At 51.0% G+C, this 21,443-nt stretch overlaps 1 protein-coding gene across 1 annotated transcript in view; it reads left to right on the top strand.

Annotated features, from left to right (window-relative positions):
- MINDY4 (MINDY lysine 48 deubiquitinase 4) overlaps positions 1–21,443 on the top strand; it is a 107,675-nt gene that overhangs the window by 48,794 nt on the left and 37,438 nt on the right. The window contains exons 6-11 of the mRNA XM_021708457.1: positions 4,994–5,097; positions 7,250–7,366; positions 8,970–9,058; positions 17,741–17,842; positions 19,486–19,549; positions 20,588–20,653. Of these exons, the coding sequence (XP_021564132.1) occupies positions 4,994–5,097; positions 7,250–7,366; positions 8,970–9,058; positions 17,741–17,842; positions 19,486–19,549; positions 20,588–20,653 (542 nt within the window). The remainder of the gene's footprint in view (positions 1–4,993; positions 5,098–7,249; positions 7,367–8,969; positions 9,059–17,740; positions 17,843–19,485; positions 19,550–20,587; positions 20,654–21,443) is intronic.

Consider the following 21,443-nt stretch of genomic DNA (forward strand, 5'->3'; position numbering starts at 1 on the left):
AGGCCTATCAGGGCCCAAGGGACCCTCATTGATCCTATTTGGGAGGAGGTGGGTTGTGGGGACTCTCTACTGGCTGGGGTGAGAGGGGCTCCTTTTCTTCCACCTGACCCAGGAAGCAGGGGATGCCCAGTGAGTAAAGCAGGCATCTCTCTTTTCGGTTGGCATTGTCTTCCATTCTTGTTGTTCTCTCCTGGAGAAATCCTTAGAAGAAGGCTGGTCATTTCTGAATCACTGCAGGGCCAGAGAAGCTCTTTCTGCAGTTGGAGTTTCTTTTAGGGCTATTCAGAACCTACTACGGTCTCCAGAAGACAGTTCTCAGGCAAAATATGAGTACAGCTCTGCCTGGGAGAGCCCTTCCTTTTAAAGTTTATTAACACATTATTGAGATGTAATCAGTGAAGCGCAACAGGTGCCCAGCCCCTCAGTGCTCAGCTCGGCCTTCTCATGGATATATGCATCTGTGGGACGCCTCTCTAAGGTCAGGATGGGACGCTTTTCCCTCCACTCTTTAGTTTTAAAACAAACTCTCTCTCTCTCTCTCTCTCTCTCTCTCTCTCTCTCTCTCTCTCTCCCTCCCTCTCTCCTTCTCTTCCCTCTCTCTCTCTCTCTCTGTCTCTTTGTAATTGTCTACTCTCCAAAGACTGCTGTGTCTGCAGGTTTGGCAGAAGCGACTGCAGATTGAGTATATTGGGACTGAGGACTGGACGTGAAGGATGTGGCTTGAGTGCTGCTGGCTTTTGCTCCTCTTCTTGAAGCCAGCAGGACCTGCCGGGCCATTTTGGCAGACGAGAGCTGTTCACATGTTTTTCTTCTTTTCAGCCCTCCCTTTTAGAAGGAAGGAAGAAAGCAGTGCCCCCTTTAGAAGTCCTTGTGTGTGACATGCGGTCTGACTGTTTGCTTTGATGAGGGTGAAAGTGAGGGGCAAGCTCTGAGCTGTGGAGGCAGGGCTCTGTTTACTTTGCACAACTCACCTCGGAGGCAAGAAGGTCCTCCAAGTTTTAATCACCAGAATGGCCTCCCAGGAAGGTAGATTTCTGTGTGTGGCCATGCAGAGTTCCACATGGAGGCAGGAAGCTGGCATCCAGGGCCTTTCTATGTGGCACTGCACTTCAAGGTTTCTCTATCAAAGTCACTTGTGTTTGGACAAAGCAAAAAACAGGTCCTGGCCGTTAGGAGCCAGAGAGCGTCTACTGGAAGGAAGGTTTTCAGCAATTCTCACATGGCTGCTGTTGGAAGTATATGCGTGCACACGTGTGTCTGTGCATGTTTCCAAGAGCGAGGCTACCCCCTCTTTGCTAGTGGGTCAACTGATGATTTAAAAAAGGAAGAAAGGAAGTAAAGGATGTGAGGCCAGGGCACCCAATCACCAAGAAAGTTTACGGCAGAGAACCAAGGAGCGAGAGGCCTTGGGTGGGGGTGGTGCCAAAACAAGGAGTCAGATTTGGTTAGAGACACAGTATTCCTTCCCCACCTCAACTCATTTTACTTTGGTTCAATTCAGTAAACTCTTTTTAGCAATTGCCTGCCAGGGCACATGGAAGGTTTTGTCGAAGGCAGGCCATGGTGGATAAAAGGTGGCCTGGTTTGGGAGTGTAGGGTTGAGTGGGAACAAGGAAGAGGGCTGTCCTTCCACAACAATGCCTGAAGCAGATGCCCAGCAGGGCTCAACTGCTTCAAGAGATGCATGAGCCAAGTTCTGAGGTGGGTTCCAAAAGTTTCCACAGCAAGCTGGCATTTGGACTGGACTTTGAAGGATGGTCAAGGTCTTGCCAAATAGAGATGTAGAAGGAACTTCATGGCCAAAGGCCTGGAGTGAGTGAGAGACATTGGCTGGAAGTGACAGATCTGCAGGAGGATATGTAGGGCCAGTGACCCACAAAAGTGCTAGACTGTCAATTATTAGGCAGTCTTGGAGATTCTGTGCTCGTAAGGTATCTAGGGCGTGCATTTGGGACTGTATCTGGACTTAGGCATAGGATAGGTTTTAGGGGTATGAGCCTGGATGTTGGGAGACTGGTGAGGGGCTCTCGAAATAGTCCAGAAAAGAGGTGGTGAGACTCCTGTTATCTAGAAAATCCTATGGGTATTTCAGGACTTGCCCAAATACCACCTCTTATGGAAAGTTTCCCTACTCCTTTATGGCTCTTTAAAACCTTTGTGCTCATCCCTGTTTCAGCACTTATTGAGTTATAATTTTTAGGGGGCTCTGTCTTCCCCTCTGGGCAGCAAGCTCCTTGAAGGCAGGGATGAAGCCTTTAGTCATCTCTGGACCTCCTCTGCCCTACAGCATCCTAGTACATCACAGGTGCTCAAAAAAGCACTTGATGAGTAAATAGAAAGATAAAGACATGTTCCTGTAACTGTGGAGAGAGAAAGGCGGGAGATAGGGCAGGATATTAGACATTCTGGAGGCAGAATAATCAGAGGCTAGAGTGGCACAGTGGTGGGAAAGGATTGAGGTTTTAGCCTGGGTCACTGGTGGAGAAGTGGAGGAGAGATGGAGTCTTTTATTGGGACTGAAGCCTGGAGGGGTGTTGAGATTCTGGTGTTCTCCCAGAAGGTATCTTGTGTTCAGTGGGAATACTGAGCAGGCTTCCCCTTGGTATCTCTGACTCCCTCTTGAAATGAAATACAATGTCTGTCTATCCATCTATCATCTATCTATCTATCTATCTATCTATCTATCTATCTATCTATCTATCTATCTATCTATCTATCTGTCTGTCTGTCTCTCTTGTCTATCATCTATCAACCTATCATCTACCTATCTAATTGATCTGTCATCTATTTATCATCTGTCTGTCATCTCGCTGTCTACCTATCTAATTTCCTCCAAAGGGTACATAAAATGGTATGGGAACCAAAACCTCTTGCTTCTTTTCAACCAGACATTTATACTAGAGACTTTAAAATAGCTTTCTCAAACCACTGGCATTTGTAGACTGTTTTGCCTGCCTGGCCAATGTGTCATTCTGGAGACTTGTTTTCCCTTGCATGGCAGTCCCTCCACATCTGGGCCCGAACCTGCTATGTGGTCCTGAACTCACTCCCTGCATGGGGGCCAACCCCCTGTGGAAGCCGAGGGAGGCGGCCTCCCTCTGGGGGCTTGCTCTGGCCCCTTACTCCAACCCATGCTCCCTTGGGGTCTGCTTCCCCTGGGGTCCAGCCTCCATTCCCAGTCTTACTTCATGGGGCCTGACAAAGTATGTCATGCCTGGCTTCCTTTCTGATAACCTCAGACTAAACAGAGTTCTCCAGAAAGTCTTAAACACTGTCCCTCTGTGCCTTAGGAAACAGTCTGACTCAAGGTGTTGCAAGGAGCCCTCCAGGGTCTGATATAATCTCTGGTTACTCTGCCCCTTTGGCTGGGTCCTTGGGTGGTACAGTGGAATTAATCACACATCTCTGTTCCTCCAGAGAACATTCCCAGTGTTGCTTTTTGCAAAGCCTGCCCGGCAGCCTCCCTCTCTCCCCCTTGTCTTTCCCTCTTTCCTCCCCCTTCTCCCTCTTTCCTTCCTTATTTCCTTCAGCCTTACACCCCATCTTTTCATTACCTTCCTTTCCCATGAGCAACCATTCTCTTAGCATATATCCTTTTCTTGTGTATATTCCTGCAAAATGTGGAGTACTCTTTTGTGCGCATGTATTCGTTGTAAATGATATTGAGTTATACATCTCATTTGGGTTCTCACTTTCTGCCCAGCACCATGTTTTTAAGACCCACCCTTGTACTGGGCGAACTTTTGGTCTTTATTTCAGGTCATTTGTGTATGGCCGTGGTCACTGGGTAGCTTTTTCAGAGACCCAAACTAAGAAGCGTTCTCATGTAAGTTCCGATTCTAATTTAAATTCCAGACTTTTTTTTTTTCAGCCCAAAGTTGGAACCTGTCTGCTTGTTCAGGGGCCTGAAGTCTCTAGGAGTTGCCTTGTGCTGTGGCTGCTGTAGAATAAAATATAAAATATGTGTCCTGGGAATGTCAGCCTTCGATATGCCCCTCCCCAAACAGGCCCACTCTGGCAGGCTCCTCCAGGGAGTGGGATTCACAGAGGCAAGACGCAGCTGCCCTCTGGAGTCTGCCTTGCTTAGCTTGCCAGCACCGTTGCCTTGGCATTGTTTTCCTTGGGTCCCTTATCTGAGTGTTCTGGTGAATGCAGTGGCTGTGGGTGTAATGGCAAGGGGCCCTCAGCCAGCCGGGAAGTCATAGGTTAGAGCTGCCAAAGACTTGGGTGGGACCCTTTCTGGGCTTCAGTTGCCCCACGGTGAGATGACTGCATCTAGAATATTAGTGTCCCCTTCTGGAGGTCCAGAGGAGGTGGACGACAGAGTGACTAGGAATCGCCGAGTTTATATCCTGTCTCTGCCACTTTCTGTTTGCTTGACATGGGGCCAGTTACTTAATTCCTCCTCTAGGCCTCAGTTTCCTCCTCTCTAAATGGGGTTAGTAATCATAATTACTCCCTCCTACGGCTGTTATGGGGGTTAGGGGATAAAATCCAAATGATCAATAAATGTAAGCTACAATAATGATAATCTATTATTATTCTATTAGGAATGATTGCATTTTCTTTCCTAGTTCTGACTTCTTCATGTTTGTCCTTAGGGGATGAACCTGTGAGTCTTGGGCACCTTTTCTGAGAAATGTACCTAAGCCAGACTTTCCTGGCCTGGCACGAGGGCTTGGGCCCAGGCACTTGTTTCACTGTACATCCATGAGTGGAGCTTCCTAGTGGACCAAGTCCCACCCAACAGCATCCTAGTGGCACAGGCAGGGAGGGGTTGAGACAGGGCAAGTTCTCTCAAACTGCTTTCCTTCCTTCTGCTGAAGGCTTGGGAGCCCCGCAGCAGAGTGGGTATGTGGGGGAGGAGCCTCCTTTCTTCTCCTTTCACTCAAGCCTTCTCCAAACTTATCAATGTCCATGCTTCTCAGTGGCTTCATATTCTGTCCCCTGTGAGTCTTAACAAGGGGCTCACATGGCCATGATTTTCTTTCAGAGGATGTGGAGGATGAACTGAGAGAGGAAGGGGCCCTCCTGTCCTCAGTCCAATCAGTGCTCGAGCAGATATCGTTCAAACCCATCAACCTCTCACTAGCAAAGGTAGGTGTGTACTTAGGCTTGTGAAGAGACTCTGTGCTAAATGCATCTTGATTTGAACCAATGAGGATGATGTGATTCTGATATTCCTGGGCTAATCCATGTCATCATAATCTCTTGGTCATTGGTGAAACGGAAATTTGGGTGTGAAGCAAACCTGACTGGTCAGGAAAGCTATGCTGTAGCCCTGGCAGCTTCCCATCCCCCTCCAAGGCAAGAGGCGAGGGAGGAGTTTTTATCCTCCCCATCCAAACATGGCAAGGCCCAGTTTTTTTCTGGCCCAGAGCTGCTTCACCACATCCCTAATGGCACTGCCAGTGAGTGATGGGAATGAGGCAACTGTCCCCACTAAGCAGCTCTGCACCTGTGCTGGTCTCCTAAGCTGGTCCTCAGCTGAGTTGCAGGGTGGGAAGGACAGGGAGGGGTTGGCGGTCTTCAGCACTCCTTCGATCTGGAGCCCCAGGGAGCAGATTCCTGGCTGTGGCAGCCTCTGCGGGGATATCCTGGGCTACACGCTGCCATCCGCTACCAGGATGGCCTCACCTCTCCCTGTGACCACCATTCCCACAGTTCTCTCACCAGCATCCAGGTGGAAAAAATAAAACTTCTGGGGATATGGCTGAGTTCCTTCTCTTCCCACTTAATTTAGCACACAGATCAAAAAGTAAAAGATTTTTTCTAGAGGTTTTATTCTTCTCTTCCCTTGTCCCTTCACCCTCATCTCCCCTCTCCTCTCCTTCCTTTCCCTCTTTTGAAACCACAGAGGGTCAGACACATTTAAATGATCTTAAACCTGGACTAAGTGCTCGACTGCCAGCAGCCACAGGGCTATGGCTCTTTGCAGAGGGCACTCCCAGCGGGGGAAGGACCCTTCGAGGCTCCAAAAGACCACACAACAGTAGCATCTCCAAAAGCAGCTGAAAGAGGAGAGACCCACAGAGAGGAAAGGAGCGCCCAGGGCACGTGACATCTAGAGGCAAAAAATAATCCCCTAGAGCCTCCAGAAGAAAAATGCTGGCACCTTGATTTGAGCCTGCTAAACTCTATTTCAGACCTCTGAACTCCAGAACTATAGGATACTAAATTGTATTGTTCTTAAACCACTAAGCATGTGATACTTTGTTACATCAACAATAGGGAACTCATATACCTCTATATTTGCCTGTTAGTGGGGAAGGGATTGATGTTTTCTGGGGCTCTGGAGGGTATGCTTTGGTTAATGGGAGATAAACAGTGAACTCACTATCAGCCAGAATTTTAAAAGATGAAGTTGTGAAGAACCGGAGGGGCTGCCTTGGGAGGTGGTGAGAACTCCTTCACTGGGTATTTGGGGTATTCAAATGGAGCTTATGGGAGACCAGTCCTGGAGGCATTGTAGAGGGGATTCTTACACATGCTAAAGGGTTGTGCTAGAGGCTTCAGCAAACTTTCTGTAAAGGACTCAGTAGTATTTTTCTGACTTTGCTGGCCAGGCATTCTCTAGTCCAGGCATTCTCTGCTGCAGCTATTCATCTTGGCAGTTGTGATGTGAAAACAGCCATAGAACATATGTAAACAGATGTGCCAATAAAACTTTATTTATAAAACAAGTGGGGGCGAATTTTGCCTATGGGTCATAGTTTGCCAATCCTGTTCTGGAGCGCTGGTTCTCAAGCCTAACTGCATAGTGGAATCATCTGGGAGACTTTAAAAACCACTGATACTGGAGTCTCACCCTCAGCAATTTGGGTTTCATTGGTTAGCATGTTGCCTGAGCACTGGGATTATTTTTAAGAGCTCCCCAGATGATTCTAATATGGGGGCGGGTTTGAAAACCTCCAGTCTTTCTGTGGAGGATCAGATGACCTCCAAGATCCCTAGCAACACTAAAATGTTGTGTTTCAAGGTCTCTGTAAGGAGCCTACATGATTTTGGCCCATGTCAGCTCAAGCTGGTTTGGCTTAAAGAGGTTCCAGAGGTAAGACCCTCAGGGTCGAGTTTCTCTTTCCTCAAATATGAGAAGAATGGGCTTGCAAAATAAAAAAAAGATAACCCTGCTAAAAAATGGACTGCCTTGCTAGAATTCAAGACCACCTCCTGTGGGAACACGCACAGCCAGCACTGTATTGTTGTTTGCTTTTAAAACAACTGATACAACTCCCTCTTCTTTTTATAGGAAATAAAGACCCTTCTGTTTGGTTCCACCTCTTGCTGTTTCAATGAAGAATGGAAACTTCAGAGTTTTTCCTTTAATAACACAGCCCCATTAAAGTATGGCATTGTACAGAACAAGGTAGGTTCAGTTTCCCAGGAACGTTCCTGCAGGGCCATCGCACATAGGGGTGTGTGTGTGTGTGTGTGTGTGTGTGTGTGTGTGTGTGTGTGTGTGTGTGTGTGTGTCAGGGTACCTCCCTATGTTGGTAAATCTAGGGGTGTGTGTGTGTGTGTGTGTGTGTGTGTGTGTGTGTGTGTGTGTGTGGCAGGGTACCTCCCTATGTTGGTAAATCCTGCAAGCATTAGATGGGCTATTCTGGACCAGCCAGCCCCACATGTGCTGAGTTGTCATTTGGTGCAGGTAATTTACATGTGACTGACGGAGCGAGAGAGCTGGGGAACAAGATCCTCTGCTTTGAGAGGTTCAAACTGAACACGAATTTAAGGAGCACTTGCTGTGAGTGGTGCAGGTGCTGGCACCCTTGGTGAAAAGGAGGAGGAGGTCCTGTGTCTGCTCAGGGGCATCAGAGGGCTCTTCTTAAGCTGAGTGTTGAGAGATGCACAGAATTTTGCAGGTGGAACTGGAGAAAGGACACCCCAGTCAGGTGGCAGCATGCGTGAAGGCTGTGCAGGTGTCCAAGGGCTGCAGGAAAGGCAGAGGGATCAAGTGTGTGGAGCAGGTGCTTGAAAAGGAGGAGGTGACAGAAGCCGGGTAAACATAGGTCAGTAGTGGCAGGCTCTGAATGTGCCTTAGTTCCCGAGTTATACTCACTAAGGACCAAAAGAAATGCTAAATCTGGGTCAGAGAATCAGCAGCTGGAGTAGGGTAGCTCAGCTTGGTTCCATTTCTCAAGCCCCAGGAGCCTCTCTGCCCCATACTTCCTGAGGAAGCTCCCCAAGATCACCAGCTTCTGTTCTGCTCTTGTGTGGCCAAGCTCAGCCTGCCACCCTAACAACCCTTGAACCTGGATTCAGGTTCTTTACATGCTGCTCAGTCCCACTGGCCTTTGCTGATGTGTCCTGGGGGCCAGGCCCTGTGCTAAGCCCCATGATGCCTATGGGGATGAGCTCCTCAAGGAGCCCCTGCACTATTGGATGGGAAGGGACAAAGGCACATCTAATGGGCCACAAGCTGGGCAGAGGAGAGCTCACGTAAGTGAAGCCTGTTAAGGGACTCACGACCTGATGAGATGGGCAGAGAAGGCTTCCTGGTGGAGAAGGTCTTCAGGATGGGTCTTGAAGGCTGGGTGGACAACCTTCTCTGTCTATGGCCATACTACCCTGAATGCCCCCAATCTCATCTGATTTTAGAAGCTAAGCCGAGTCGGGCTTGGTTAGTACTTGGATGGGAGACAACACCCTCAACCTGTGGACATGGAAGCACTTCCCTAGATGATGGGAAACTGTGGTGACTTCCCTGGCTTCACACCTGACTGGTTATGAAGAGTCATTTCTTCCCGTGACATACTGCAACTGGCCCCTTCCTCTGGGGTGGGTGCTGGGGCTTTGTCACCCCCTTTCTGTGGCTCAGTGTCAACTCAGAGGCAGTTGCCACACCAGAGATCCCTGTTTCAGAGGGAGTGACACTGTGGAGGAACCTGTGGGCGGGGCAGGTTCTAGTGAACCCCAGAGCTCTGCCTGGGCCAGTTCTCGCTGGCCATAATGTGTGTCATTCTTTGCAGGGTGGTCCCTGTGGGGTCCTGGCAGCTGTCCAAGGCTGTGTCCTGCAAAAACTCCTGTTTGAAGGAGAGCGCAGAGCCAACTGTGCTTGGTAAGTCAGTGCTCCTTCTGGCAATAGCTTCTTTTCCTAAGACTTCTCTGAAGTGTCCAGAACAAACAAGCAAGGAAGTGTGTGTGTTCCCTGATATTTCCCATCTTCTGCAGGTCAAGGAAGGAGAGGGCAGTGGAGGCTAGCTGACAGGCCTGCACGGGCCAGTGTTAAGTGGACATGCATCCATTTGTTTCTAAAGGCAGGGAGGGCTGATGGAACAGCATCGAAACCGAGTCCATCCTGCCCCAGAAGGCGAGCTGCCTGAGTCCCTTCCACCCACACGCCAACCTGCTGACCCTTTGACTGAGTCCAGGCCTCCCCTCCCTCCCCACTTCTCCCCCTGCCAGCAGCCATAACCACACATTCCAGGCAGCCCTGCAACACATTGCTTCCACTCCCAAGTCCTTCGGTTTCCATTTCACACATTAAGTGTTTGCACATGGACACCTCGTTCTCATTCATTCAACACACATTCCTGGAACATCTCTGTGCAGGCACAAGGGATACAGCAGAGAATGAGATGCATTCTTTCTGCTCCAGACACGCTCAGTGGGGTTGAGAGACAGAAAGCATCATCCTGTGCCACAGTTGGTGCCAAGGTGAGAGTTTGCAAGGTGCTGCCAGGCCAGAGCTAGCGAGGCCTCCCTGAGAAGGCGGGCTGCTTCCTTTCCCTCCTATGTGCACAGTTACCAGCTTGCACTAAGTCATCCTCAGAGCTACAGAACCTCTGGCACTTGGTCTTTTTTTTTCAGTTCTAGTTGAAATATACATACAGGATAATGGACAACTCATTCATGCTGTGCTCAGTGAATTATCACAAAAAACACACACCCATGAGCACATCACCTAGATCAGAAGGAAGATATTTCTAGTACTCCAGAAGAATCCTTCTGCTCCTGCCCCACAGGTACCCCCATTCTCCTCCCTAAAGTTATCATTAAATGGATTGTAAAACCATAACTTAATTTGGACAGTTTTTGCGCCTTACTGAAAGGTGTTTGTTCTTTGAAATAAGCATTTCAGAACTTTTTACAAAAGCTTAGGTGTACCAAGACAAGGCCCATTACCCGTGTATCCATGGTCAGATTCCTGGGAGAGAGACTGTTCACTGGGAGAGACATCTAGCCGACCTTAGTACTCAGAGGAAATACACTTCACGAACATAGATGATTTTGCCTTAGACAGAGTCCAAGTGAGGGTAGCTTTTTCTGCTTGGCATCTTATACTTTTTCTACATAACAATGATCAAGGTGTTTCCTCTCAAACCACAAGCACAGCAACAGAAGTCCTACCTTGTCCTTGTTCTTCGCTTTGCCCCCTGTCCCCTCCTTACTGGGTCCATCTTAGTCATGCTTGTCCATGCAGAATCCTTTCCCACTGCCTGCCCTAGAAGTTTGACCCAGCAAAGTGCTGGGAGGTTTGAGTTGAAATGTTGTGGGCAGAGACTCTGCCATCAGCTTTCCAGAGTGGGGCCAATACAGTCCTCTGTTCAGGAACACTCCTGACTGGGTGGAACTTGCTAAGTGAGGGACCCCTGTCTGCCTCGAGAGGGTACAGGGATTCTCTCTTAGTAGATATACACCCACATAGCTTCACCTTCCTTCCTTGCATTGAAAAAAAACATGCGCAGTGTATTTATTTACCAGGTCCGAGCAGGGATATGGGGCTGAACAGGATGGGTGTGGCCTTGTCGTGTGGCACCCACAGTTGAACAGGAGAGCCAGATGCATGATCAGGCGCTTATGGGGCGTGCAGGATGCTAGGGGTTCACCTGGACAAGAAGGAGTTGGGGCAGGCTTCCTGGAGGAGTGACATTTTAATCTTGCTGAGATCTGAAGGGTGAACAGAACCCTCGACTCCCCTTCAGACACATCCTTGAACACTCTTGTTCCCCCCCTCAATATTTTTCCCCCTTCCCAGTAAATATCCTTGTACTCCTTCCTGGCCCACAGGTGCTGCATGCTCAGATGCTTTGTGTGCTGGCCTTCTCACTGCAGAGGCCACTACCTCATGGAGGCCTTCCCTGGCCTCCCAGTTAAGCCAAGTCCAGGCCCTTCCTCTACTACCAGTTGGTGCTCTTGTTCATCAGTATAGTTTCCTGTCCACCCTCTGAACACAAGCTCCATGCGAACAGGGACCTTTCTGGCTGCCTGCTTTGCAGCCAGGGCCCTGGCATCCAGCCCAGCGACTGGTCCACGGAAGAAGCCCTCAGAATTTTTGCTGAATGAACACATAGACAAATGAATGAGTTATCCAGACAAACAGGGCGGGGAGGCGGAATGGTATTCCTGTAAAGAGAACAAGATGTGCAAAGGCCTGTGGGCAGGGAGAGGAGCAGAAATTTGCCTGGGGTGGTCAGAGCAGCATGTAGAAGGGCAGGGCAGGACCTGGGGTGCTGGATGGGTCAGGACCAGGCTGCCAGGGGGCCTTGGGCACTGCCAGCTGCTTGGATGAAGCCTTGGCCTTGGCCCTTGTGGGAGATGTCTCCTCACTCATTTCGGCCCAGTGCCCCTTCAGCATTGCTTTGAACGTCAACTTTGGATTTCTAGGGGAAGCTGTGGTTCCCAATAATCAGTACGGAGTGTTTAAGTTGGTTCCAGGAATGACCAGTCTGCTCAGAGCAAAAGGCAGGCTTGGTTCCTTGTCACCCAGCCCACTAAGGGTATGTGAGAGCCTTTGTATTGCCCAGGTCACATCCTTGGGGGGAGCACACTAAAGAGGAGAACCAGGGTTTGGAAGGCAGAAAACCATCCAGGTTGGGATCCCAAGAGGGGCTCAGGGTAGAAAGAAAACTGCCAAGCAAGGTTTGGGGAGCAAGCCTCTCAGTCTGCCACTGTCATCCAGGCAGGGTCTCACCACCTTTGCCCGAGGCCCTAATTTATATTGACAGGTGTCTATTTAAGTATCTACTAGACAGATGGTTCTGCCAGGCTGTGCTGGGGGAGAGGGGACAGGAGAAAATGCAGCCTTGGCCCTTGGGACACCCTGTCTGCTGGGACCTGAGAGGAGAGTTAGGGCTGGCCTGGGTAGATTCTCTCAGAGGCCAGGTCAGTGTGTGTCTGCAGGCCAAGGAGGTTGGGGCTCAGCTGTCCTGGAGCTGTGGGGGTGAGCAGAGGAGGAGGGAAGAAAAAGCTGCTAGTTTGCTGGAGGTTGTATGTGGGGGTGTGTCTGAGGCCAAGGAGCCCAACTGCACAGGACAGACTGGCTGGCAGAGGAGATATGTGCCAGGCAGTCAGGAGAGCCCAGCCTGCTGGTCAGGGCTACCTTCTCTGTGGAGCCTGGAAGGATTTGTGATGTGGAAGAGTGCCCTCACCTTTCTCTGGAAGAGTGCCCTCACCTTTCTCTGGAGTCCTGCACCTGTGGGTGCTGCTTGTTATCTGCTCCCTTGCACCCCTGCTCCCTGCTACACTCAATACAGAGGTATTCTGCCATGCAGCTTGAGGGAAACAGACCACTCCTTGCCACCACAGACCTCGTAGCAGGCCTCAGGGGACATCCTACATACCCAGTGAGATGGAGGAGTGGAGAGCTTGACTTGGTCGTGGACTCTCTGAAAAAGCCTTCAAGTACTCAGGAAGAAGTGTCCCAGAGGGACAATCTGGGGAAGTCCAGGAGACCCTCCCTGTCTCTCCCACTGACTCTCTTCCCACTCCTCTGTCTAGCCTGCCTCGGGGGTGCGGGTAGATAGGGTTGGGAAGAGAGAACTCTCCTGGGGACACGTTAGGACTTGGGTCAAGCAAAGGCTGGAGAGTAGGAGGCCAGTGTTTAGGGCCAGGAGACAGGAAGGGAGGTGGAATCTGTCGCTGTTTTACTGAGACCCTGTAGGTCAAAGGTCACAGAAAGTCTCCCTTGTGAAGTGGGTGGGGTTTAGCTTGTAGGTATTAGTGCCAGGCTGGGAATGGGAGTGCTCAGCTTTGTGCCTCTCAGCTCACCCCGGGCCCACCCCAGGGGGGAGGCAGGAGGGTGGTGAAGAGACTGCTGGACTAGGTCGGATTACTGGGGGAGTAAGGCCTCACATTTTCCATCTGTGAATTAGGAATGGTAATCCCTGTCCTGCCTAATTTGGACTCAGTAAGACAATGCAGTCTTTTGTAAATCTTTAAGGGCTGTGCAAGCGAATTGGACCATTGAACTCAGCCTGCCATGATTCAGCAGGGGAAACTGAGGCCCAGAAAGGGAAAGATGCTTGCTCAGGGTCACACACCTCCCTGAGAGAGCTGCGACTGGCACATGACACTTGTCTGTCACACCATGCTGCTGTGCCCTGCAGGAGACACGGAGCAATGGGGGTCCAGGGAGGCCAGGAGGGGCCTCCACGAGGGAGGCTGGGTGCTGTGAGTTTTAGATACCACGTCACTGGGCACTCATACAGACTCCTAGTGACCAAGGACTTCTCAGCAGAACCTCCCCTTTACCCCCATTTAGAGAAACCCCATTCAGAAGAATCAAGAGAGTACTGCAGCAGATACCTGGCAGCCCACCTGTCGGCACAGGAAGCTCTCGATGGTGTGCGTAGAAGCCGCTTTCAGTCCTGCTTCTCAACTTGTTTATATGATTTTCACATTAATTGACTGGGTCGTTGGTGTTTCTCCACAGGCAACGTGCTGGGTTGGGTGAGGCATCAGCACTGCTTTTGACTCTGAAATTTCAGGATTTCAGGAATGATCCAGCTTAAACAAAAAGGAAGGAGGGCCCTCTGTTCTCTTCAGGAATACCTCAATGGCCTGCCATGTCGTGTGACTGCAGTTCACCAACTCTGGGCCTGAGGACCTCAGGACCTGTGGGCCCAGGGGCCCTCACATGGCTCTGAGGGAAGGACTGTCTCTGTCATTCCTCAGACTCTTCCTCGCACGACTGACAGAGAAATGGTTCTGTGAAAGCAGAATGGAGGATGGGCTCACGCCCTCCAGGGAAGTCATGCTGAAGTAAAGGCTTCTTGGCAGGGGTGGTGTTTTTTCTGCAAGACTGTCTGGCTTCATTAATACTCATTCCATCAGGCTGACAGCCTGCCTCTCCTCAGTCGGGAAGGCCAGAGGCAGGCGGCAGGCCTCCGTGTTTTTCCACTTAAGGAGGGATTGCGCAGCTCGGTTCCCGGGGAAGAGATGAAGAACTCCCATTCCTCCTGGAGGCCTGGAGGGAGCCATGGACCAAGAGGTGCCTTCAGAGGCAAGTTCATGTGGGCCTGAGAGTTGGGGGTCCAGGGAAGTCCTCATCTCATTTCCACTTCCTTCTGAAATTGAGGCGCTCAAGGCCCAGAGAAGGAAAGTGCTTGCCCAAGTCCCCGTGAGATCTTGTCACCTAGTCCTGAGGCCCCAGGCCAGCCTTCTTCCCATGTCTATTCACAGCTTTGTACCCTGAGAGGAGCAGAAAGGGTGGAGTAACTGCCTTTCACTCATGCCAGGTCCCTCAAATTATCTGAAGAGTTGGTCCACATAGGCACATGAGGGTGGACAGTTGAGGCTATTTCCTCTGAAACACTTGGGTAATTTAGCCAAAAACAGAATAATAATTCACCCTAGACACTTTAATCCCCCCATCCCTAGATAAATGTCTTCTTCCTGCACTTCTCCTATGAGGAATTCGACTCTTAAAGAAACTTCTCTTGGTTTAAGAGCCTGGCCATGTGCCAACCCTTCTGGGAGGAGTTTGACAGCCGTGTCTGACTGAACGGGCAGTGCAGAGCTGATTGTCACCGAGGTTTCGCCAACAAAGGCAGATGCTAATCTGTGGTGAAGGCCGAGTCTGAGTGACCGTGGTGCAGCACCCGCCTTCTTCTCTGTCATCATTCGGGTGCAGGCTCCCACACAGCACACACAGCCCTGTCTGTCCAGGGTCTGGTTAGATGGCAGAATGGCAAGGCCGGAATGGGGCTCAGGGGGCATCTGACCCGCTGTCTATGTTTACAGCTGGGCGGGGAAGCTAAGGACAGGGAGGGAAGGGCTTCCCCAGGGCCTGAGAGCCGGGAATCCAGCCCACGCCTCCCTCTTAATTGTCTGACCACTGTACTTCTTTCAACTCTACTGTGTTTTCTGGAAGGCTGTATCTCAAGAGAGAAAGATGGAGATGGCCTAGGGAAGGATGGAGAGACTGGCAGAGTTACTAGCTGTAAGCCAATGTAAAGAACAAGGACTTGTGCATGAAGACATGGCAGTTCAGAGTGGTTGTAAGCAGAACCTTGTGAGATCAGGGAGACAAGGGCCCAGGAGCAAGATGCCTTGGTTGTGTCGCATGGTGCTGAAAAGACAGGATCTGAGGCAAAGGGATGTTGGTTCCTAAAACCAGGTGCCCAAGACAGTTGATTCTACCTCCCTAAACTCTCCTTCCTTCCTCAATGTTTACTTTTTCGAGTTTTTTACTAACTCTGTGACTTTGGATAAATCACTTAGTCTCATGCCTAAGTTTCCCCATTTAAAAAAGAGGTTAATAGTAGTACCTCCTTTCTAGGGTTGTTTTAAGGATTTGATGAAATAATACATCTAAGTTTGATGAAATAATACATCTAAAGTACTCACAAAAGTATCTGGCACATGGTAAGTCCTTTTCAAATCTTACTTTTTGCTACACTGAGGAGTCCCTGCTCTGCTTAGTGTAGAACACAGTTTGAAAGAGGTCTCCTTAGGCCCAAATATGGGGCTTTTCTGTGGTCTAGGCAGAAAAATCAGCCCAGGTACACAGCTCCTATCCATATTAAGGGTTTTAATTGGGAGTACTGGTCACACCTGTGTTGTAGGACGACCCCTCTGCCATCCCCATCCCGTGGGCATGTACATTGGGGATTGGGCAGGGCTGCTGGTGGCGCACTGGCTATGATAGCTCAGCTGAGGGGCAGGATGTCCTGACTCAGGATAGGGGCAGAGAAGAATGGGCGTGAGGTGCTCGGACATGCAGGTGACAGGACAGGGCCATCACTGGGATGGGGGCAGGGTGTGAAGCCAGAGCCATGGGAATGATGGTGTCATCTGTGGGCTCTGAATGCAAAGAGATCACTGTCTGATCCTTTCTCCTTTGTGTGACAAACTTGCTTTCTAGGCCCTCTTAGTCCTTGGTGTGGCCTCCTGAGACCTAGAGCAGTGTTTTCCCAGCGTTGTTTTCCTGGTGAGCTGTGCCCCAGGCCAGCACCCACCAGCTCGGGCTTCCGGTCTGGTGATAGCCCGGTAACGATTTCCTCTGAGGAACTCGATGGGCTTCCTGAGGCCAAAGCCCTGTCAGGCAGCCGCTGTTTTGTTTTCTCAAGTGCTTGAGTGCTTGTTGCTTGTCTCATTAGATTTGAAGGAATTCCAGTGTCCGGGCTTAGTGTCACTTTCATTTCAGATGCTGGGAATCTACTTTCCCCTTGTCACAGCCCGAGTGGGGACTTGATGTTTTCATAGCGACAAGTAGTAATGGATCCCGTTGATTGAACACACCAGGCACTGGGCAAATATAATCTCTTATAAAGCTGTAAGGGAGGTTCATTTACCATTGCCAGTTTTCGGATGGGAAAACTGAGGGACCTCTGTGTCCTGTCACTTCTCATTTTAAAGTCATTGGACCACAACAGCCTGGGTGTGTAGGTCATTGGCTGACCACTGTACTTCTGTCCCAGGCCTGGGCAGTGACCACATGCTGCCCCCTTGGTGGGCAGTGTGTCCTGGCCTCCTGGCGTCCCTTCCATCCTGGAGATGGGGACACAGTCCAGTATTTTTCTTCCCCTACACAGCTCAATATGGGGCACAGCTGTTATTTAGTATTGAAAACAGGGAACCCCCTCCTCTCTCTTCATTTGAGCTGCAGCAGGATCTTCATCAAGACCTTTTGTTTGTTAGGAAGGTAGACCCACTCGAGCGAGCTTCTGAATGAATTTCTAAAATCTCACTGAATCCAGGGAGGGCAAGAAGTCTATCTCTAACTAGCCCTGGGAATGTGGAATGGAAAGACATGTGTCTAGTTTGCTGTTTCCCTTCTTCCCTCTTACTCACTCCATGCACTGGGGCCTCTTAGTTACCATTTGTATTTGACAAGAGCTCTGTGCCACTTTGATACTGCTGACTGCCTGTTCACCTTAAAACCCTCCAGCGGCTCAGACTGTGTCACGGCACCCTCTCCTCGCCTGCCCCCACCCCTTGACTCACCTGGCAGCACCACCATGTGCCCACCAAATACACAGAGGTCAGCCTTGATTCCTTCCACCCTCGCATCCTCATGCCCCGTATCTAAGTATCCAGCAAATCAGGCTGCTGTCCCCTTGGCCCCTGGGAGTGAAGAGCACCTGCCTATACAAGCGGTTGTCCCCAAGGGCCTGGATGTGGGCATGGCCAAGGCCAGGGCAGGACAGTGCCTCACGTTTGCCTGTGATGGCCGCCATTCCTGAGCACGCCTGGCTGGGCCTCCTGGGCCTCTCTCACATATTTCTGGGCTCCGCCATACCTCTGGAGCCTTCTTTGCTCCCATGGGTGCTTTGCTCAGCCTCCTCCTCTAGCTCCACCCTCAGCCCCTCCTGGAAGCCTCCTCCCTTGGCCCTCATCAGTAGAGGTCCCTCCTTCCCAGGCTCTACCTTGGAGTCCCAGAGCTGCAAGTGGCCCCTTGGGGGGCAGGGGAAGGACAGGTCATCTGCAAGGGGGCTGCCTAAACATGCTCACAGAGTTGCCATCACACAGCCTTGTGTCCCCTTGGGCATAACCACATTCCCCTTCTCGTCCACAGGAGGCTGGACCCTTCAGATGCCCACAGGACCCACTGCCTGGTCCTGGCCATCGCTGACATTGTATGGCGGGCGGGGGACCGAGAGAGAGCTGTGATCACGCTGTAAGTGGTTCTGAGGGTTGTGCTACTGCAGCTCGACCTCTGCTGGCACAGCTGCAGGCAAGCCAGCTGTATGTGTTCCTGACCTTGGGTTCTTCCAGTACCTGCTCTGTGCCACGTTCTAGAACCAGCCCGAGAGCCAGCCTGACCTGCTGGGCAGCCTTACACCCAGGGAGGCCCAGGCCCTCCACATGGCTCTGTGATGCCCTCCCTGGGTTCTGATTCTCATCTCGAAAGGCGCAGTCTATCTGCCCTGCCTTCTACCCCTTGGGCGGCCCCTGGCCCCAGCAGCCAGCTCCCTTCTATAGTTCTCTTATCCAGATGCCTCAAGAAACAGCCCCTCAGTTGAGCCAGTTGTGACCCCCCCTCTTCCTAGTCCCCAAAGCATGCTGGCATTTGCTCTGTCACTTGGGTCCCCATTCCATAGAGGAGGAGACTCAGAGAGCTGGGCTGGAGCCCAGGCCTGGATTACATTCCCTGCCAGCGTTGTGTCTCCTCTGCTTCCTCTGTCCCACACCACGTGATCCACATGGACGGTTTGCTGGCCCTCAGCCTGACCTGTCAGAGTGGAAGCATCACTGTGGCTCAGCCATGTGGCTAGGCTTTAGTAAGGGAGGTGACTTTGGGGCCCAGGGACCACACTCACTCTGGGGGCATAGAGCTTAGGAGAAGGAATTCTAAGAGGCTCGCTCTTGCTATTGCTCATTGGCTGTGTTGGGTCATTGACTTAGCCTCTCTGTGCCTCAACTGTGTACTCATCTGGAAAATAGGGATGACAATAAAAACTACTTACTAGTGTGTATTGACTAGAGTCAATGTAAAGAAATTGGTGTAATAATATAAAAGTGATATTTATCAAAGTCATTTTATCATTATATAGATAGATGCTAAATGATATATATGAAGTGCTTAGGACAGTGTCTGGCAGGTACTATGCTCATGTCAGTGTTAGGTGTCATCATGATTTTCGTTATTGTTACTATTACTTGGTTTTGGTACTTAGGTTCCAGTTAACTTATAACCCCAGCCCTTGGGATCTGCAGGGTAACCTGTGAGCAGATGGGGCAGGACTTCAGTTTCTCCCTGTTTTACAGATTAGGAAATAGAAGCCCAGAGAAGGACTATGGCTGGTCCAAGGTTATACCACAGCCAGTGGCACAGTGGGCCCCAAACCCAAACCCTGCTCCTAGTCCCCGCTGTACTGGGCTGCACACCCAGTGGGTACTGTGTCAAAGATGCTGGGGGTAGTGCCAGGGAACCCCAGAGAGAACAGAGGCAGGAATTCCACTCGTCAAGGAAGATGACGGGCCCGTCAGCATTCTGCAGTCTGGAAATAGATTTGTCGACCATAGTTGAGAGTCAGACTTCCTACTGCCAGGGCTTGGGCTTGGTTATTCCAAGCTCTCCCTCTGCCGTCTTTTTTCCATTCCTTTAAAAAAAAAAATTCCGCTATTGGCATTCACTGGACCCAGCCTAGTGGCGAGTTCAAAGTGGGGAAAAATGAGAAACCCTTGGCTCTTTCTTCTCTTTGGAGCCACCTTCTTATTTGTCCTCATTTAATGACACATGTGGTTTCACCCTGGCTGGAGGGCGTCTTCTCTCCACAGGAGGACCGGAGGCCTCATGCACCTTCCTTTCCTTTTTAGGGCTTCGGAAACAGAGCAGTTCAGTCCAGCCGGGAAATACAAAGCAGATGGCGTCTTAGAAACAGTACGGTTTTCTGGAAAATTATCACGCAACCTTTGGCTTTGTTTGGGGATGGTCTCCTTTCACATAAATCAATCTTTCCCCAGCTGGGGATGGGCTGTCCCCTCGCAGCCCAGGCCCACAGAATCCTTGTCCTGGGAGATAGGTGGGGTGGGGAAGCTGTGGGGTGGCTTTGTGGACAGGCTCTTTTCAGAGCTGGCTTTACGGCCACTAGGCCGAGTAGCTCCCTGTCACCTAGAGTGTCTGCAAAGCTGCCATCCACCAGCAGCCCGCACAGAGTGCCTTGACTGAACCCCACCTTTTCTGTGTTCCTCTTCACATTTCTCAGCATCTCCTGAGGGTTATTATGGGGGATGGGGAGTGGAGAGGGAGAGGGTGTTAGAGAGTGGGAGGAGCTTGGACAGCATGGGCACTGACCTGGGCGTTAAGCCAGACCCAAGTAACACACAGCAAGGAAAACGTGAGAGGCCGACGTGTTTGCATTTTTTAAGTTTTTCAACGACCTCTTGCCACCTCCTCACTGAGAATTTTCATTTTAACAAATTAGTTTCATTTGACCTAGGTTTGGGCACGTGTGGCCCTGTGACCCTAATTAAAGGTCTCACATTGTTGAATGTTTTCCCTAAAAGTGTTTTTTCCTGACCCGCCTGAGAACGCGAAGGAGGCTCATAACTGCTGCCTCCCACTTAACTCAGGACACAGCCGCTGAGCTCTGACCTAGCTTGACTGTAGTGATCTGGGCGTGGCACAAGCTCCGTTCAACCCCCTCCCAGGTGGACAGTGACTCGCCCTCCCCTGCAGGGGCCACGCAGAATGCTGGGATCCTGGGGTCCCTGGAGGGAGGCCCAGGGCTATTGCAGGGCTGATGTGACCCCAGCAGTGCCCTCCAGGCTGGGCCAGCCCTTCAGCTGTGCCTCTCAGACCCAGCCCGGAGAACACTGCTTTCTGATGCAGGGACCGTCCAAGCAGCTAATCCAGTACAGGGTTGTCCCTGTCCCCGGGGGCTTGAGCTGCTCACGCTGTGTATTTGCTTCTTGTCAGGTCATACTGTACAATTTGACCTGCTACGAGGAGCTGGTGACTTTTCTCCAACACAGCATTCATCAGGTATGAATGGGGTTTCTTTCTGGAGAAGGTTCATTGCTAAGCCTTCTGATGTCATTGTGGAAGAGACCCTGGGGTCTGGAGTTTTCCTTCCCCCCTCCCAGAAAGGAGCCAACTCTGGCCCATTGGGGAGCTAAGGACAGTGGTGACTAAGGCTAAGAAGGGTGGACTTGGGGCAGTCTCTGCCACTGCATCCTGGAGGGCGGGGCCTGGAGACAAGGCCCAGTGAGCAACCTTGACCAGGGTTGCAGAGAGTCAGGTTGAGGGGAGGTGGCTGCTGGATGGTGCTCACCAGAACGTCTCTCCGTCCGAGGGGAAGCAACCATTTCTGGAAGTCAGGACTCTTTGTCAGTGGAGTGGGCCTGGGACCAGCTGGGGGGGTGAGGGGTGGGCAAGAAACTGGCTCCCTGGGATGGGTTGGGGGCCTTAGCAGTGTGATGGAGACCTTGCTGGGTATCCCTGGGAGCAGGCTGGTTCAGTTCTGCCAGAGGAAAGCTGCACATCTACTCTTGGCTGTGAGGTGGGCAGGTCATGGCTAGGGCCAGAGAGTAGCAGAGCCCAAGGACTCCAGGCAGACAGGGCAGGGCTGTGACCTCCCAGCTTTGGGGTGGAATGGGGTTGTGCATCCCAGGGGTAAAACACATGTCTCTGGAGCTGTCGCCTGGCCTTGGATCTAGGCTTACACTGTAGTCGCTCTGTGACCTCGGCAACTCATTCACTCCTTCTGTACCTCAGTTTCCTCATCTGAAAAGCGTGAATAATAGTGCTTACCTCAGAGCATTGTGGAGGGTGC

The sequence above is a fragment of the Carlito syrichta genome, unplaced genomic scaffold (genome assembly GCF_000164805.1).
Source record: "Carlito syrichta isolate Samal-C Ts95f unplaced genomic scaffold, Tarsius_syrichta-2.0.1 Scaffold138305, whole genome shotgun sequence".
NCBI lineage: Eukaryota > Metazoa > Chordata > Mammalia > Primates > Tarsiidae > Carlito > Carlito syrichta.